The sequence below is a fragment of the Capsicum annuum genome, chromosome 1, assembly GCF_002878395.1.
Source record: "Capsicum annuum cultivar UCD-10X-F1 chromosome 1, UCD10Xv1.1, whole genome shotgun sequence".
Classification (NCBI taxonomy): Eukaryota; Viridiplantae; Streptophyta; class Magnoliopsida; order Solanales; family Solanaceae; genus Capsicum; species Capsicum annuum.
In genome coordinates this window covers 8,138,549-8,159,160 of record NC_061111.1, presented here as the reverse complement: position 1 = coordinate 8,159,160, position 20,612 = coordinate 8,138,549, and the positions used below count along the sequence as shown (strand labels likewise).

Here is a 20,612-nt window from a genome sequence, read left to right as displayed (position 1 = left end):
ACAGGAAGAGTTGCGTTTCAGAATCCGTGAACTTAAAATCCTGGATTGTCCTCTACCTAAAGCTAGAATCAACCATTACATAACCCCTGCTACGACTAAGTTCATTTCCCCTGTCTTCATATATGTTTCTGTATTGTAGGACATTATGATCGGTGGGACTGACACTACAATCACAACGGTCGAGTGGGTAATGGTGGAGCTTCTGAATACTCCGCAGATAATGGCAAAGGTGCAGCAGGAATTGAAAGATGTTGTAGGGGTGAATAACATTGTTGAAGAATCACATTTACCAAATCTGCACTATCTCGATGCAGTTTTAAAGGAGACGTTACGTTTACACCCTGCATTGCCACTGCTCCTCCCAAAGCGCCCGAGCCAATCTGCAATAGTAGGTGGATACACAATACCTGAGGGAACTAAAGTATTTTTGAATGCTTATGCAATTCAGAGGGATCCTCAGGTGTGGGAGAGTCCGTTGGAATTTCAGCCGGAAAGATTTTTGAACTCTACGAATTTAGAATATGCTGGAAACAATATGAATTACCTTCCATTTGGATCAGGGAGGAGAATTTGTGCTGGACTTCCTTTAGCAGAGAAAATGCTCATGTTTGTATTGGCTTCATTGCTGCATTCCTTTGATTGGAAACTCCCTGAGGGCGAAAACGTTGATCTTTCAGAGGGATTTGGATTCGTCATCAAAAAAAACGAGAGGCTATTCGCTATCCCTGCTCGCAGGTTATCAAATTTCGAGTTATATCAGTAAAACCAAGAAACTATAAGGGGCTTAACATGCTCTTTCCCACTGGTTGTAGTATTTATAATATCAGAGTATGTATTATGGTAAAATAAGCAAAGATATCAGCTAATGTACATTGTATATTAAATAAAATATGTATGTTTAAATACTTCTAGACCCTGCGCATATTGGGAGCTTAGTGAACAGGCTGCCCTTCTTTTTTATAAGTTTAATCACTTGTGTGATTACACTAGGTATATTATTGGTATATTGTTGTACTCCTGGTGTAATGATCTAAGGAGGATAACTCCATGGCATAATACATAATCGGTCCTCTTAACCTGGCCTCAGCTAGCATAAATGACCTCAACTTTGAGTATACACAAGTAGGCACTTAAACTTGTATAAAGTTGAACAAATAGACCCAAATGTCCTGCGTGGTGTTCTACGTGGCAATTTGAGTGAGGGGCCATGTAGGACTTCATGGGTTCTTATATCTGAAAGTGACTCATCTTTGGTACTAACCAAAGATGAGCGACCTTCAGAGATAAGAATCCACAATTGAGTGACCATTTGGAAATTTACTCCAAATTTGATTGTCAGTTTATATATTATGCCTATATTATAATTCGCAGGCTAGTTTAGTTTAATCAATTAGGTGTACTGTTGTTTAGGTTAATTCTTCAAAAATTATATTCTAAGAGGTTGCAAACTTTTGCCTATTTTTCAAAACTAAAACAAGATTTTAATAAAATATATGTTTTTTAAAATATTATTAATATGGGAAACATAACATTGTACCCAGAAACTAGTTTACAAAATGCAAGTGTACGTACATTAGTAGAACAACATTACTTACCGTACAATAGTATATTTGGATCCTATAAATACTAGTACAACCAGTGTGCAAAATCATGTCTAGCCCCTATGTGCAGGGTCTGGGTAGGGAAGAGCTTGATCGATCGCATTGGATCTTATGTACACACACTCTCATGTTGTTTTTTTGTGACTTGCGCCGGCGACCTCCTGATTTGATCATTGATACAGTTCTAAATTTGGTAATCTGGGAGTAGGGATGGCGAAAAGCGGGGTCTTTTTCTTAATGACAAACCCATGTCCATCTGAAAGATCAACTTTTTCCCCCTCAGGGAGTTTCCAATCAAAAGAATGCAAAAATGAAGCCTCCATAAACATAAGCATTTTGTCTGCTAAAGCAACTCCAGCACAGCTTCTCCTGCCTGATCCAAATGGAAGGTACTTGTAATTATTGCCACTGTAGTTCAAATTATTTGTAGACTGGCTCATCAAGAACCTTTCAGGCTGAAATTCCAATGGATTTTACCACACTTGAGGATCTCTATGAATTGCATAAACATTCAGGATTACTTTAGTATCCTGAGGTACTGTGTATCCACCAACAATTGTAGATTGACTTGGACAAATTCGCTGAAGCATGGGAAATGCAGGGTGTAAACGTAATGTCTCCTTTATGACTGCATCAAGATAGTGTAGTTTTGGTAAATGGGATTCTTCAACAATGTGGTTCAAGCCAATGACATGTTTCAATTCTTGTTGAACCTTTGCCATTTTATCTGAGTTGTTCAGAAGTTCTGCCATTACCCACTCCACCATTGTGGTTGTCGTGTCAGTCCCACCAATTACAAGGTCCTGTAAAGAAAGAAAAAAATGAAAGTCAGACAAGGTCACTTCACATGTGGTTGTATTCTACGTCAACCTATAGATGCATTTGTTCGTATATGTGAAACTATGGTGAGTAGAGGTGTTAAAAGGTGACAAGGTAGACCTAAAAGACAATTCAGCAATGAAATGTAAAAATAGCAACTCTTTTAACTTACGATCAATATGGCCTTTATTTTCACCAAGTCCACTGATATCTGAGTCTCTTTCTGCTCCATTAGCTCTAATAAAATCTGAATGAAATCCTTATTTCTACTCCTCCGTATTTGACCCTGTGAAATCATCTTCATACGTTCATTTAGTACAGGGTCCAATATACAGTCAAATGACTTAATAAGAGCCTCTGTACTGTTCTTTATTCCTTGTAAATCAAACCTCGCGAGTATAGGGAAGAAATCGGATATGTTTGGCTCTTCTGACATTTCAGGGATTTTTACCACCAATTCCCTGAAGTCTCTTCCAATTTTTCCATGTTTCTCCATTTCATCCCCAAAATTGCTGCCAAAGATGATACTCATGATTACATTTATTTCAGTCACAAATGCCAATTCACTAATGTCAATCTGGCTGCCAATCTTGGTATGCACACTTCTGATCGCCTTTCTGATCTCGTGTTTCCTGTGGCAAAATCAGTCCGTGGAAGTATGACGCATTGAAAAAAAATGTTCTCTAATTCACAGAAAAATTGCTGGAGTTCATTAAGAAAATGCTGAAGCTTTAACAAATGAAACTCTCTGTCTATGGTAGTATCTGAAAAGCTGAAAAAGCTGGCCTCCGCCTGTTTTAGCGTGGGATATTTTATCCATCGTGTTAAAATATGACCATTTTTCAATGACTTTTGAATATACGAATATTTTTCGATTATAGACTCTAGAAATGGCTATTCATGAATTTTTTTCATCTTGATCCGCCCAATTCAGTTGCTCAAATTGATAAGTATGCTATATAGAGTCATAATAAAGAAAAGGTTTATGAAAAAAGAAACCGTCTATTTGTTAATTCAGCTCATTTTAATATGTCCAACCCGTTCATTTGACAGCTACTTACCTGTGACTATAAGAAGCCTCAAGGTTCCTATTGCTCAGCATCTCTCTCACAAACAGTTTGCGCATGTCGCGCCAGTAGGAGCCATAGGGAGAAAATACAATGTCTAGTCCACCATATGAGGCCACAAATGCTGCAATCGAAGGGTCACGGTTTGCAAAAACAGTGTCTTGATCACAAAAAACTTCTTTGGCTAAAGATGGCGAATTCAACACAATAAAGAGTCTGCTCCCTAGCCACAACTTGTATATTGGACCATACTTTTGTGACAATTCAGTAAGCTGGTAGTGCAAACTGGGGCGGAGGAACGGTAAAAATCCCACAATTGGTAGGCCACGAGGCCCTGGTGGCAACCGGTGTTTTTCGTTCTGAGATACATTTGATGTCAATTTGTGCCATAGTATTGTTAGAGATAGGAATAATATTGCTAGAGCTACAAGATCGAGCTCGTTTAGCAGTGGTGAAATCATGTTTGCTAGGAATATTGTTCGAGCTGTTCTAAGATCATAAAATGAAGTACTTGGTTTTACATCTTTAATCTCGAAAATCTCTTCCCTCAGTATGTGACGTTATATGCATATCTAGTTTTGGTTAAAGTTTGATTTGATGAAGACATTTTTCTAGTCAGTCGGGCCAAATTAAGGGTCTTTGTGATGATAGATTTGGAAATCAGGCGCAGATCATATAGCACGTGCTTGCTGCCGCCGCAACAAGTTTTTTAGATGGATAAGTTATAGTTTTTGACACTTACAGAAAATCGCCAGAAATGCACACGCCCTATATGTCCAGTGACGTGAGATTTGCCATTAGAACATGTGTCTACTTCGTTTAAGTATATGATTTAAGTGTTTACTTGTATAGACCCAGAGTTGAATGGCATAGATGTCAACTGAGGCTAAGTTAGTGGCCGGTCACATTTATGTATTATGCCTATATAAAATTGTGAATTCCTTGGTACTCTTGGTTTCATACAATAAAATTGCAACTAGTACACACACATCAGAATTCACTATTTATTCATTAAAATTTGAGACCAAGATACACGAAGTCCAAGTCTAATGACTGCCTACTAGTATGCACAAGATTAGACAAGAGAAATTGGTCATAATCAAGCAGAAGCAGCAGCTTTGCAAATTGGGAGGTCCTTTGGAGAATTAGGTGGAATATTAAGAATTGGATTGCTCTCAAAGAAATTAACTGGCTTTATCTCAAAGCTTGATGACACTGTTGGCATTATTGGGAAATCCTCTTGGCATGGAATATGATGGAATCCTAATGTATACCACACCACTATGTCTTCATTCTCAATTGGCCTGTCTCTGCAAAATACAAACAAAAAAAAAAAAAACAATTCAACACGTCACACTCAACATGTTGTTCCTTGAAATTGAACCAGGATTTCTTAGCTCTGATACCACTTGATAGTATCAAGCGTTTACCGTCATATGTCTAAAGCTAAAACTGGTATTACAGACACAAAGTTAATTATTTCTTAAGCAAGCCCATCAGGCAAGTGTATGTTCGGAAGGATCCTGTCTTGGGCCATTCTTGGCCCATAGATCACCTAGGCCTCACCATAGGTAGATATATGTTGGTATTACTGAACAACAACAAATGATTATTTTTATACCATCATGTTACATAGGTTGCTAACATGAAAAAAAGTGAGTAAAAAGCATCAAGTTTTTACTTATTTCTTAAACATCTTGCCCGGTCAAACTATGACACATAAAATGGAACGGAGGGAGTACTAAAAATCTTTACACTATCAGTGCATTAAGTTAAATATAAGATCAGAGGGATAAAGTAATGTACCGGTCAGACCAAACAGCAAGAGTATCATCACCTTGACTTTGGTAAACAAACAAGCCAGCAGCCCACTGCTCAGACTCATTATAAGGTGTCACCCAAATTTGGTTATTTGTAAAAGCACCTCTCTTTTGTGGAGGATCACCATGGTCAAGTAAACTAGCTGCAGTGCCACCAGGAACCACTTTGTAACCAGTAGGGTTCCCAACTCTTGACTTCTTATTAGAATTAATCACATGGAATTCTGAAGGATCATATAGCTTGAGCTTAATTTGTGAATCTTTTTCAGTTTTAGCCACATTTCGAACAGCTTTTAAGTAGCTTTTCCGCGGTGATTCTCCAGGAGAAGTCATCTCCTTCTGGAGATTCACCTTCACGAAAGAATTATTCGATGGACCATCGATGTCCATGTCGAGATGGAAAGTTACGTAGTGATCATGGATTACTCCTATTATGTTTTCAGATAAGAGAGTACCATAGAGATACTCATTTTGGTTCACTTGATTCATGTTCACATATGGAGAACCTTTCACCATCAATATTCCACTTAGTCCAACCTACATGACATGAAAACAACATAAAAGGAATCTTAATGAGGAAAAACTAAAAATCTTGACAACTTTAAGATTCAATCTGCAATTGATATTGACATGTGACTAAGATTGATCACCAGAACCGCAAGAAAAAAATACTTAGTGCAATGTATGAGAAGCTGTCATCATTTTTTTTTTGGAACAAATTTGATGTGATATCCAACAATAACATTAACTCTTTGTCGGATCCAACTTGTTTTTAAATATTAATTATAAGATACAGTAAAATCCCTCTAAAGTGAGAGCGTTTTGTTCAAAAATTTCATGGTTGTTATAGAGAGGTGTTTGCTATATATGTATACTAGCATTTAAAGTTCAAATCTCATTTAGCCATGTATGCAAAATTAGAAAGAGAATGAATATAAAAAAGACAAACATTAATAACATTTTCATGTGAAGTTATGAAACAAATACTCATGTGTACCATTTAAATATATTATTCTAATTTATTTTTTAAAAATTAGATATTTGCACTTGAATTTTACTTTGTGCATAACATTAATAACGATTACCATAAATATTTTGGTACTTTATTTTGTATATTATATATTTCTTACAAAACATTATTACATAAATATTTGAGTATGTTGTGTTACAGAGAGGTGATTTTACAAATAGTATACCGCTATAATGAACGACATTGCTATTATAAATAGAATGCCTTTATAGAAAAGTAAAATATAACACAAAAAATTAATTTTTTAAAAAAAAATGCTATAATGAAATATCATTGTGAAATTACTGAAAGATGGATAATGTACACAAATATAACATAATAGAAAAAAGAGAAAAGACATGACTTCCCTGAACTTGTCGTCAAAACTTACTTTAGCACTTAAACTAAATTTCTGTTGATTTACCCCCTTAACAATTTTGAAGTATAATAGTTTCACCCCTCAAAACTGAATACCACTCTCACAATGGAGAGTGTGTTACACTCGCTCGCCTACACATCAACGCCACAGCGGAGCCACGTCACTGCCACATAAGAAATTACTATTTTTCTAAAAAAAAAAATTAATCCCCCACAAATTATTTTAATTTTTTTAAAAAAAAATAAAAAATGTATATATACTATTTTATTTATATAATTATATTTATATAGGCGGGTCCCACCCCCATTTTCTTTCTTCTTCACACCCACCCACCCAACCCTATCACCCCCTACCCTGCAATTAACGCAGCCCCCCTCCTCCTCTTCCAGCGCCCCAACCCTCACCCCTCGCCCCTTCCTCCTCCTCTTCCAACCCCACTCCTGCACCCGTTTTTTTATTATTATTTTTTTAAAGTAATCCTTCAAATCATAAAGAAAAAAAAATATTTCATAACATTTCCTCTCCAATTCAATTGGGATTGCATCTGGGTGGATTGATTTGTATACCTATTGATGTTCTGTTTTTCGTCTTGGAGATTGATTTGCGTTTAATTGCTGAAGGCACTGTTTCAATTTGGATCTGCACAACTAACCATTGAATTATTACAAATTTGTTTAATTGTTTATTGACCCATTAATTGAGGTTTCACAAATAGTCTTTATGTTGGTCTCAAATACTTCATGACTAGTTTGATTAAAAAAAAAAAAAACTTCATTATCCACATGCGTCGAATTCGCATTATGCACTCTTTCTCCGTTGTTTTCCTCTACTGGTTCTGTGTGTTTTCATGAACTAGCCCCCATCAAACTTTGAACCCTCTTCCTGTTTGAAAATGGAGTTCCTTGTTGGAAAAATAGAGTTTCTTGTTGGAAAAGTGGAGGATTCATGTGCATTATTGGATTTGAACTAGTTGAAAATTTAATTTTTTAATTAGTAGATTGAAAGTTTGACCATTAGTTGATGTTCTTTTAATTTTTAACCTTTTTTTAATTAAAAATTTCAATTAAATATGCCTTAATCATGAATTAGTTTGGTTTGTTCAATGAATTTGAAAAAAAATGAAGAAGGAGAAGAGGAGGGTGGGGTGTGAGGAAGATGAAGGAAAAAGAAATTGTAAAATTTAAAAGTGGGTCACACCTTTTTTTTCTCTTTGTTTAATTATTTACGTGCTGGTTTTTATGATTTTTGCTACGTCAATAATTAGAGTGGTAAAAAATTTATTTTAAAGTTATTAAGGGGGTTATATAATTATCCGATTAATTTAAAGTCTAAAGTAAATTTTGATAATAAATTAATAATATCTTTAGGAGATAATATTTTGAAATAAATAAATGCTCAGTTGATGGGTGTCAGATCAAGCCAAGTAAATGGCCACCAAGATATGTCAAGTACAGAGCTGGGAATCAAAATATGTCATGAAATTAAAAAAAAATATTAAAATATATCATATTCTTAAAGTGTGATCAAAATATACTTAATTTTCTTTAAAAGAGAGTTATATGCATTGTTTTTAATGAAAATAATCAAACGGAGTCAATTTTCAAAAAATGTGCATAACTCTCTTAAAAAGAGAGTTATGCATTTTTTTTAACGAAAATAATCAAACGGAGTCAATTTTCAAAAAATGTGCATAACTCTCTTAAAAAGAGAGTTATGCATTTTTTTTAACATAACTCTCTTAAAAAGAGAGTTATGCACTTTTGTATTTTTTAACTCGTTCAAAAAGTGAGTTATATAATAAAAGTTTAACTTATTTTTTTTCTTTACGTAAATATAATAAATATAATAAAAATTATATAACTCACTTTGTAAAAACTTACATATTATGTGAACAATTAATTTATCTTATAAAGTTTTATTTTTTAGAAAGAAGGTCAACTATTATGAAACGGAGAGAGTAAAACTCACTGATTATATGAGTCGTGTAGAAATAAAATGCATAACGCACTATTTAAGTGAGTTATCCATTATATGAATATAACTCTACAAAAATATGAATTATGTGCAAATAATTTTTTCCACCAACATTCATATTTCTCCTATTTAAACAAAAATATACATTATATACTCTTCATTTTTTATTCACTCATCTCCTCTTTTGAAACTGCATTGTACCAGATGATATTGAAAATGGTGACCAGCCAAATTATGATAAATTGTCACAAGGCGATAATAGTGAGCCTAATAATGTTGAGGGCGGTGAATGCCCTTATGACTCATCATCGAGTGACGATGATGTGAGGTCAAATTCTGAACAAAGAGGCATGTTCATGAGCCCTTATCCTCAAGAAGAATCAATTTCACAGTCGGCGTCAATATCGCTATCAATCAATAGGCCTCATTTTTATTCCAATGAAGAAAAATGTAGTTTCAAAAGAGAAAATGAGTGAATAAAAAATGAAAGTCGATAATGTATAGTTCTGTTTAAATAGGAGAAATATGAATGTTGGAGGAAAAAGTTATTTGCACATAACTCATATATTTGTAGAGTTATATTTATATAATGGATAACTCACTTAAATAGTGAGTTATGCATTTTATTTCTATATGATTCATATAATCAGTGAGTTTTACTTCCTCCATCTCATAATAGTTGGTCATCTTTCTAAAAAAATAAAACTCTAAAAGATAAATTAATTGTTCACATAATATGTAAGTTTTTATAAAATGAGTTATATAATTTTTATCATATTTACGTAGAGGAAAAAAATAAGTTAGACTTTTATTATATAACTCAATTTTTTAGCGAGTTAAAAAATGCAAAAATGTGCAACTCTCTTTTTAAGAGAGTTGTGTGGTTTCTATTACATAACTCAAAAAAGTGAGTTATGTAAAAAGAAATACATAACTCACTTAAATTTTTAATATATAACTCTCTTAAAAAGAGAGTTATGTTAAAAAAAATGTATAACTTTCTCCGTTAAATCACTTTCGTTAAAAATAATGTATATAACTCTCTTTTTAAAAGAGTTAATCATATTTTGATCACACTTTAAAAACATGATATATTTTGATATTGTTTTTTAGTTTCATGGCATATTTTGGTTCCAAGCTCTCAAGTAAATGGCCTCTCTCTGGTCTTTTTATGTCACTTTTATTAATAAAAAAAAATGGTGACAAATATTTACTTCATCCGTTTTTTTTTTAATTTTTTACTATATTAAAAATATATTTTTATTTTTACTTATCACTTTAACCATATCAAAAAAAAAATTGATTCAAAATATTTATTTCATCCATTTATTATTTTTATTATATTAAAAATATATTTTTATTTTTTCTTGTCGCTTTTAGTATATCAAAAGAAAAACATACTTTTTTCATATTTTATGCACAACTACTTCAATTACCTATTCTCGAATCATTTTTAAGATGTAATAATAAACATTAATTAATATAAAATATAGTGATAAAAAACTCACATCAATTATTATTTTCTAAGATGGGTGCAAAATCCAAACTGAATAAGTAAAAGAAAAAGTTGGGAGTGTCACTTTAGAACACCAATGCACCAATTCTTTACTTTTACTACTAAAAGAAGGGCATATTATAATACTCTAGTTTATGCTTGTTGCTAGCAAAAGTTACTGGAAGATAACTTGGAATATTATAAAGTCTCTATTTCAATTTATTTGTTTTTTTAGTCTATTTAGAAAAAATTAATTTTTTTATTACTCTTTAACTTTAAAATTTCATATGGCATGTTAAAAAACACAAAATTCAAAAAAAAAATTCTTTTTATTATTTCTTTTACCCCTTTTTAGGAACTTCCATTCTTTTCCACTCTCTTGGTAACTTAAACTTACAAATTCAGAATGGAAGGTAAAGAATGCTATCACTCGAATAACCTATCTTGTTTATGTACACTTTTTTATTTTCAATCAGTTTCAAAAAAACGATATATTTTTATTTTTAATAAATTTAAATTTATTTTACTTTCGTGTAAAGACAAATATGTTCACATAAATCGAGAGAGTGCGTATGTGCTAACCTTAGCTCGAATAAGTCCATCGGTCTGAAACTCCCAATCAACAATGTAATCATAGTTTGCCACTGAAGCAGCCATTCTCACCACTAACGTCACCTTTGGCCTAACTTCTCGAATCTATCCAAAGTTACATGCAAACCAAGCACAAAATACCAAAGATATAATAACAAATATTAGGCGAAACAAATGTGAATGTACACGTTCTGTGTTACTTGACACACAACATGTATGGACAAATTTAAGTAATTCTAACCAAACCGAACCGTTTGGTAGGGTGGATTATCATAATCCATAAATTAAATGGTAGGATTACTTAAATACATTATTTGATAGAAATTTTAAAGTTATGTATAATTAGTTATACATGGATTAGTTATACATCATACATGGTATTATAGGGTATAGAATTAGTAATCCATAGATAAATATGTGTCAAGATAAAAACGCCCTCAAATTTCTTTAATTTTTTTCTAAATCTTTTCAATTTATTCAATGTGAGTTATTTCTTTTCAACTTATCAAGATAATAATATCTCTCCAAATAATTTTAGTCATAAAAAAACTACTCCATTAACTTAAAAAATACTTATTGGTCAAAATTCAAAAATAAAATTGCATGATTGCATACAAACTTTAATTTTGTAAATAGGATATTCATAAATAAAAATATATTTTTTACTTATCTTTAACAATTTTTTTTACTTATCTTTAACACTCTATGAAACACAAATTTATGTTAATAATAATTTTATTGTCTCATTCAAAAGTTATGGGTATCTCCCTCCAACGTAAGAACATCACAAAATGGAAACTATAAAAAAATGATGAACAAATAAAGAAAAGATAACAATTAAAAAAATTTATAAATGAATGATTGAATCTTAAAATTTCAAAGTGAAAAATTAGTTATATTTTTACTTTTTTTTTATTTTTAAAAAAGAATAATAAACTTTTGCTAAGAAAATACACAAAATTATAATATGTCAAAAGGTATTTGTGTAAACAAACAATATTTTTTTTAAAATATAACAATACATATTATTTTCAATACATTAAATCAAACATTGCATAAAAAATAATTTTAATATTACTAATACAATACATTTAATATTATCTTATCCACTCAACCAAACGAGCCCTAAATGTGGCCACGACCAAACTAATCAATCAATAAGTGCAGCCTAGTCAATATTCAATGTCCCACCCACTCAAGTAATAAATGTTTATAAGGTAAGAAGCTACAATTAGTAGGATAAAATAGTACTCGCTTGCTTTTAAATTAATTTTTAAAATTAAATTAAATTCAATTAATATTTTAAAATTAAAATTTGAATGTCGTAAAAACTATATAAAAAGTATTATAAATTGAAATTTTTATCATATCAATATGATGAAAAACTTCATCTTAAAATATTAATTAAAGTCCATATTATTTAACTCTTCAAAAAATCTATGACAACTAAAAAGAAATGAAAAAGAGTACTAATTATGTTTAAAATATAGACATGTTGGCATCGATTTTATATATATTTTCATTGATTATGTTTTACTCATTTAAATTTAACTTGTATTATTATCATACCAACAAAAAGAAAACGTTATGATTCTTACCACACAATGGACATTAATTATGTAAAATTCTTTAGATAATTAAATCATGTTCAATTATTTTAACGTGATAAATAATTTTGCAACGTTACTTTTTATGACGAATAAATTTCAGTTAATCATACGTGAAATTAATAAATAACATCATATAAATTAGTAAAGGAGAGTGAATTATTCATTTACCGGCAAACCAGTAATGGGAGATTCAGCATGTCTCCATCCAATATCACCAGCATAGCTTTCAAACACACAAACCATATTAGATCGTACATACGGTGTTCCATCCGCTGCTACGAATACACCATCCATATAATACGCGTTACGCGGGCAATCATTTAACGGTTCAAGTGGCATTGCTTGTAACCCGAACCCGTATTCACCCGCATCCATATACGTCTTAAAATACCATGCATCCGAAGGATCCATGTACGGTACAAATAGCTCTGAAGTAAACCCTTTATACATGACATTTCTCATTTTACCTGTATCCGGATCCTGAACCATGACTTGGGAGATAACCATCCCGGCTCTCGGGTCGGGTTTGAGGTGAAATTCCCAATTTGCCCATTTAACTAAATGGTTGTTTTCTATAGTGAAACTTGGACCATTTGGTTGTTCTATAGATATTGGTTTGAGCAAGTTTATTTTTTGTGTGTTTTTTTGTGTACTAGAGAAACGATATTCTGTGTTGGTGGCTTTTGCTATTGGTATGTTCTTTCCTTCATCTATAATTTGTATGACTTGTTGTGTGTCTAAATCAAGTAGTACTGTTAGTCCTTCAATGGGTCTCATGTAGAAATTGATAGTGTCCTTCATTATGTAGCACTGCACTTTGATTACCCTTCTCTTCTCCTCAACTTTCCCTGAATAACAATAAAGCAAAAACAATGAATAAAATTATTTTGTACAAGGTCCGCTGTCGGCCATTCCACACACTGTATAGTATGATGTGGCTATCTGAAATAGATTGTCGAACCTAGCTATTATGTCCCACTGACTAAGAAGGAGGCACCTATCAAGGACATACCTTCTTTGTCCCAATATATATTAATCACTTTCGTTTTTAGTCATTTCTAAAAAGAATGAGATATTCTTATATCTATCTAGTAACAGTTTAAGTTTTTAATATTCATTTCACCTTGGAAAGCTTTATAGCCACATAGATATTTATAACCTATTTTCGGCCATAAGTTTCTAATGTCTATCATCTTTAGTGTCAATTCAAACTACATGCATAAATTAGGATGGGGAATATTAAATATTGCACTGCAAAAGTATCTTATACACAAGAAAATTAATCTTATATATCGTGTAAATTTTCGATTAAAAAACTTGATGAACTCCTCTGCCTTATAACTTCGCCCCTCATGAGGAGCTAAACTAATATAGCAATGATAATATATTTAGTAAAATCTCATTAATCAAATTCATAGAGGATAGAATCTTCGCAAATCTAAACTCTACTTATACGAGGATAGAAAAATTATTCCGATATACTCGAAGTAAAAAAAAAGTGTAAACTCACCATACCAACCGGGGGAGATGGGCAAACATGCCAAGTCAGCCAAATCAACGCCACGTTGGACGATCGTACGGTTGAAATCAGCGTTCGCAAGCGGTGCATTAGTCGCCGTTACCATATCCTCGATCGTCATCATCGGGTAACCCGAATTACCACCCGTTTGACGACGGGTCACACGACCCGTCTCAATATCAACGGTAAGCACGTGTACTATATCAAGTGCACGTGCCACCACCGAGGCCTTCCTCGGTGGTAGCTGGCGGCCTTTTCGCCAGCTCAGCACCACCTCCTTCTCTGGCTCTTCGAGTACAACAGAATGAAGAACGTAACCATTTTTACTAAATTCCTTAATCGAATTAACGATTTTTTTGACCTTTTGAATTTCATCGATCGTTAATGGGTCTAAAGGATGGTTAGGAAAATCGGCGTAGTGATTTTTGGTAAGTTTTGGTTGTTGGAGGAATAAGGATCTTTTTGAATTGCACCATGGGGAGTTATATGTGGTGCAGTTGAATAGATGAGATGTGTTGGGAAGTGGAGATGGTAAGTTTAAAAAAGTGAAAATTAAGAGCAAAATTATGCTCATGAGGAAGAAGATATATCTAAGGAAGTTTTTTCCTTCCATGGCTATTGATGGTTAAGTTTAATTTCTATGGTCCTGTGATATTGGGAAGTGTAGTGTTTAAATACTTGTGTAGAGAGCTAGCTAGCTAGGGAAGTTTTTTTTTTCTCATTTTTAATTGATTAAATCATAAGAGTCTATTATATAGAATCTAGTTTTACCTTAAATACTTGAAACGAGTGTTTCTATGACTTGACCAAGTGATTTTCTTGTTACATAACAACTATTTTATCGGTTAGTCTAGCTCCCTTCTCCCACATTCTATTAGAGTTTGAATCAAATAGAGTTCATTTGAGAAAAAATACTTCCTATCACAATTTTTATAATATTCAAAATAGAAATCTATGATGAAGAAAAAAAACAATTTCATCTGTTACATAACATTCACAAACTTCGATGGTAGCTACAGGAGATACTTTGGACAGTATACAAACAGACAAACAGAAAGAAAAGGGACGTGACAGGCAAAAACTTACGTATGGGAAATGATTACATTGCCAAAGTGTTTACAATCATATGATTATAAAAAGTTTATTGATGATTGAGCACAAATGTAAGTTATTGTTTCGAATCTAAGGAATCAAATGATAAAAACCTTGAACTCGAACGCCTATGGATTTATGACTTAAACTTCAATATGTTCAATTTTTTGATAAACTTAACATTGAATTCATTGTATTGTTAAAATATGAATTCAGATGTAATATTTATTAAAAAATTTGATAAACTTTTACATATATATTTATCATGAGTTAGAAAATTATGGGTTGAGATGAACCCATAGTTGGAAAGCTATATTACCCTCACAAAGACATAAAATTTAAATTTTAAATTTGTTTTTATGAAATTATAATTGTGATTTACAAGTATAGTTTTTCATTTTTTTTCTTTTTTCTTTTTTTTTTCTTTTTTTTTGGTTGTATGACTTTGTAGTTTTCATTTGATACTGTTTGCCAATTGTTGAGATGGCCGAGTTGGTCTGAGGCGCCAGATTAAGGTTCTGGTCCGAAAGGGCGTGGGTTTCAAATCCCACTCTCAACAATAGTTTTTTTGAATAGTTAATCTCACAATTAATAAATATTTAAATATGATCCATATGTCATTTGATATGTTAGCTATTATATCATAAAAGTTTAGTGCATGTCTTTGTCAAAGGCTCAAAGCATATTTTATATCAAACCTTATCAAGAGAGATGATAGTGTGCATGTGTATATGTTATATGTGCCATATGTACCTATGCCATTATTGAACTGTTACTTTTGACGAATAATTTGATAATAGTGAACATTATTTATATGTACATTCACTAATATTTTACTCTATTAATGTGCAATGAAAATAGAAAAAGAATACAACACCTAACTCTTTTGTTTATTCAAAAGTTCATGGAAAAAGTTATTTAAAAAAAAGGACAAGGAAAAGTAAGAAAATAATATTAGAGAAGTATCATAATCCATAATATTTGATATTTATTTAGTATTAAGTGGGCAAAAGGAAGTATCAAACTTTTAGAGAAACATCATAATCTATAATATTTGAGAGTACTATTTAATATTAAGTGGGCAAAAGGAAGTATGAAACTTTTATATTTCTCCACTTACATTTTGCCACCCAATTCCCTAGTTCAGATATCACTATTAACATGGAACTTTCACCACTAAGGAAAGCAAGCAAAAGATATACTATTATTAATTATATAAGTCAGAAGGAAAAGGATAGTATATTTACTTATATATAATTCAGGCAAAAATATTTTTTCTTTCCTACCAAATGCATGGTTTGTTTCAAATATTAGTCATTTTGATCAGCAGTATTTGTTCTATAATACAACTACGTTTTACAAAAACAAGAATCCTAGGACAAGTGTATATTCATATGTAGATATTAAAATTTTGTGAACTCTATAAAAAAGGTTTAATTTTGGTTAGAATATTTTGGACTACTTTACCATAAATCTAGTTTGATAGCTACTCTAGCTAAACCCTAAATTTCGCCTAGTTAAAGGATAACATATTCTCTTAAACAGGTATCTGGAATATCCCATAAATTGATGGGTATTCGTAAAAAGATTGGGATCTCCAATATCCCACAAAATCATGAGATATTCATAAAGAGATCATCCTATGTTCGAGAAATACGCCACTAACTGCCCTTGAATTACGGAGAAAATCGAGAGAAGAATAAAAGGAGGAACAAATTTGTATCCACATCGTTTATTAATAAAATTGTTGTTTCTTCATATTTTTATTTGTGGTTGAAATTTATTTTCCATAAATTAAATTATGTTAAAAACAAATTGGCACACCCGATGGGACCAAATCTGCCCTTCATCTCTTCTCTCGTAAATCAAATATGCAAATCTGTAGCCGCGAAATCGTAAAAATCGAAGCAGTATTTCAAGACTCGTCTTTGAGTTTCATCAAGTCTACACTCCGACAAGCGTTGAAGCAGGGGACATTTGTAGACATTGAAATTTTGTGCACTCTACAAAAAGAGTTTAATTTTGGTTAGAATTCTTTGGGGCTACTCTACCCTAAATCTAGCTTGATGGCTACTCTACCTAAACCCTAAATTTCACTTATTTAAAGGATAACATATTCTCTGAATAGGTATCTGGAATATCCCATAAACTTATGGGTATTAATAAAAAGATCGGGATCTCCAATATCCCACAAAATCATGGGATATTCATAAAGAGATCATCCTATGTTCGAGAACTACGGCACTAACGACCCTCGAATTACGGAGAAAATCGAAAGAAGAATCAAGGGAGGAACAAATTTGTACCCATATCATTTATTAATAAAATTATTGTTTTTTCATATTTTTATTCATGATTTAAGTTTATTTTCCATAAATTAAATTATGTTGAAAACACCATCATGCCAAAAATTATAATCGGAGTGCAACTTTATTTTTTAACTACATCCATCAAGCAAGTGTCATGTTCGATCATGAACCCAACCTGAATCACCCCAATTCCTCATTGGCCTTGTCATACGGAGAATAATTTATGTTACTCAACAAAGAAAATGGTTTTTCCATATTCATCCATCCTTATTTAATTAAGTATAAATAGCATAAATATCAACCTTTTTAAAGTAATTACACTCTCTCCATTTTTTTAATTATTTAATTAAGTATAAATAGCATAAATATCAACCCTTTTTAAAGTAATTACACTCTCTCCATTTTTTTAATTACTTTACTCTCTCTCCCTATTAATATACTCCCTCCGTCCCATTTTACCCGTCTCAAATTTTCTAATTTGGTGTCCCATTTTACTTGTCCTTTTTTACTTATCAAGACAAGACAATTTTTTTTTTCATATCTTACCCTTTGCATTAATTATTTTTTCTTTAAATTAAAATGTAACTATCATTTAATAGGGGTACTATGGTAAACTAGCCATGTTATTTATTATTTTTCTTAATAGTTGTATCATCCCAATTTGGGACGAGTAAAATGGGACGAAGGGAGTACATAACATAGCCGACATATACATAGCATTCTGTGTATATGTTGGGATTTTTATAATATATTTAGAGAATTGAAATTTTTTGTAATATTGAAAATATAAGTTGCGTATTTGTGTAATTTTTAATTTAATTAATATATGTTGATTAAGTGAGATATTTTATAAAGTAGATTAAAGAAACCTTTGATAAGTACTATCTTATCTTAATAACTAAAGTTATGAACTTCTTTTCTTATAAAGTTAGAAAAAGAAAAAGCTTAAAATTTTAGAATCCAAATACTTTTAGATTTTCGTGTCCTAATTAAATTGGACTGAATATTGGTGTGGTCTCCCATAATGGAATCTGGGCTGTGTTTGATATATAGATAGTTCAATCAAAGAAATACCCAGTAGAAATCCACAAAATGAGCAAGTTGTTTCTCGATTTCCAACATTTGTAAACCCAAAGAAAAAGCTTAAAATTTTAGAATCCAAATACTTTTAGATTTTTGTGTCCTAATTAAATTGGACTGAATATTGGTGTGGTCTCCCATAATGGAATCTGAGCTGTGTTTGATATATAGATAGTTCAATAAAAGAAATCAGTAGAGTACCCAGTAGAAATCCAAAATGAGCAAGTTGTTTCTCGGTTTCCAACATTTGTAAACCCATGCGTAAATAAATGGAGAGAATAGCTCATTAAGATAAAGTACTCCGTCGTTTTAAAATAGTTGATTTTCTTTTTTAACATATTTATTTTAATTTAATTATTTTTTTTTATAAAAATTGAATAAAATTTATTAAGTGTTAAATGGCTATAATTTTTTTTATTCAAATTTAACCACAATTGTGAAAAGACTTACATAATCTTGTTTTAGATTTTATCATATTTTCTTAAATAAATCTCCTCCAAATTATATTAATAAATGCACTAACTTTTTTCTATTCCCTAAACTTATGGAACAACTAAAATTGATTTATACAAGAACAATTAATAAATGTAAAAAATTTCTACATACTCTAAGTATTTTATATGTATAGTAAATTATATAGTTAATTAAATTAAAAAATTATAGATTTACTTATAATAAAAAAATTAATAAATATATTTTATACGATTACTCTCCTTTTAATATAATGTATAAGTAAATTTATATTTCACTTCAAATTTAATTTTTGTCAGTTCAGCTTAAATATATTTATCACCTATTTAAATTGAAACTTAATGTTTTACCCCAATCAAATATTTTATCTTTCAATGTATATTGAATCTTTTCTTTAAATTACGATGATATACACACACATCTGTCACACCCCTTTTTACGTACTAAAAAAAAAAAAGGTTATTTTTTTAAGTTCGAAAGGATTTTATTATTTAAGTGACAAGAAATGAAAATTTGTTTCAGAAAAGGATTTTTTACATTTTTTATTCAGAGTCGCCACTTGGCATAATCTGGTGTGCCAAGTCACCGTTAGATAATCCTTTCCAAAATCATTTGACTCTTTAGACTGGTTTGCGAACAGAGATTCCGGCTAAGGAATTTTGTTGACCGAGGGGAAGGTGTTAGGCACCTCTCGATCCCGTGGTTCAACCACGGTCGCTTGATAGAGTGTATCGACTATTTTTGGCATTAAGAAATGTATAAACCGCACAAAAAAAAGCACGCAAAATAATAAAACAAAACAAAACAATCCGAAATGTAAAGTCCAGTCCAATTATTACAATCCAAACTAAAAAGGGACTGAAAGTAAACCTACGTTAATCCTAAACTAATGCTCTACCCAACGCCTCGGGCCTTCACCACGAACGTCCTCCGGGTACATGATACCTCGGGGGTATTCCCCGGTGAATAAATATATATACAAATACTTCGGGGCATTCCCCGGCCAAATTATACAATTGAATTAAATACGATAAACTAGAAAGAAACATTCACACGCACATTCCAACATCCAACCAAAACATCAATCTTAAATTCTTGCCTACCCGAACCTATATTGCCTATTCATTTCAACCTAAACACGATCCAATCATGTTCACAAATTTAAAATTTTATTCCGGACTAAACAGAACAACCGACGAACTAACATTAATCTAAAATCATTCTTTTTATCAATTTCTCGTTCCCGCCCCGCAAACTTCCTTTTTTATCAATCACATTACGCATATAATCATCACATCAGAACTTTAACAAAAATCCACCAACCATGGTTGCATCAACATAATCAAGACAATTCAACAAATCAAGGTAAAGAAAAGGGAGTTAAGAAAGTGGACCTTTCGATAATCAATTTCAATTGAATAATGATGTTAAAGAAGTCCGAATTTCAAATCCCAAATAGAAGACCTCAATCGGAAAAACTCTCAAGCTCGGTATTGCCAAAATTGAAGCTCTAAACTTGATAGACTGCTTTCGTCGATAATAGGGAAATTTCAAAATCCAAAATCCTCGATTATCAATTTCAATATGTCAAAGATAGAACCGCGTCCGAAAAAAAAAACTCGATTTGAACCTCAATAAACTAACAAGACCAAAATCAATAGGAAAACTTCAACACGAAGCCCGAATCACCAATCTCAGAGGGGAAGCTTAACTGGATTACCGAAACCCAAACGGGGTTGGGCTGTTTCACGACAAAAGCGAGTGGGTCATTGGGTC

At 31.7% G+C, this 20,612-nt stretch overlaps 3 protein-coding genes and 1 non-coding gene across 5 annotated transcripts in view; 2 read left to right on the top strand and 2 right to left on the bottom strand.

Annotated features, from left to right (window-relative positions):
* The window catches only part of LOC107859376 (labd-13Z-ene-9,15,16-triol synthase, chloroplastic-like), a 2,251-nt gene extending 1,488 nt beyond the window's left edge, over positions 1-763 (top strand). Inside the window, exon 2 of the mRNA XM_016704401.2 lies at positions 140-763. Within this exon, the coding sequence (XP_016559887.2) occupies positions 140-763 (624 nt within the window). The remainder of the gene's footprint in view (positions 1-139) is intronic.
* A 1,015-nt stretch (positions 764-1,778) lies between these two features.
* LOC107866386 (ferruginol synthase) lies at positions 1,779-4,329 on the bottom strand. Its single transcript, XM_016712473.2, has 3 exons — positions 3,482-4,329; positions 2,593-3,052; positions 1,779-2,404 (listed from the first exon to the last, which is right to left on the bottom strand). Exons 1-3 carry the CDS (start codon positions 3,946-3,948, stop codon positions 2,075-2,077), a joined length of 1,257 nt encoding a protein of 418 aa, XP_016567959.1. The 5' UTR covers positions 3,949-4,329; the 3' UTR covers positions 1,779-2,074.
* Positions 4,330-4,476: 147 nt separating this feature from the next.
* Positions 4,477-14,887, bottom strand: LOC107866377 (primary amine oxidase). 2 transcript variants are annotated; one of them, XR_007057843.1, is made up of 6 exons: positions 13,876-14,887; positions 12,534-13,213; positions 10,747-10,860; positions 7,262-7,334; positions 5,294-5,844; positions 4,477-4,797 (listed from the first exon to the last, which is right to left on the bottom strand). XR_007057843.1 is itself a non-coding variant. In XM_016712465.2 (5 exons), exons 1-5 carry the CDS (start codon positions 14,495-14,497, stop codon positions 4,587-4,589), a joined length of 2,178 nt encoding a protein of 725 aa, XP_016567951.1. In that variant the 5' UTR covers positions 14,498-14,887; the 3' UTR covers positions 4,477-4,586. The 2 variants fall into 2 exon arrangements, 1 of the variants encoding a protein (XP_016567951.1); XM_016712465.2 differs by lacking the exon at positions 7,262-7,334.
* A 566-nt stretch (positions 14,888-15,453) lies between these two features.
* TRNAL-AAG lies at positions 15,454-15,535 on the top strand. Its single transcript has one exon. It is a non-coding gene; the product is annotated as a tRNA-Leu (tRNA).
* Positions 15,536-20,612: the final 5,077 nt, after the last annotated feature.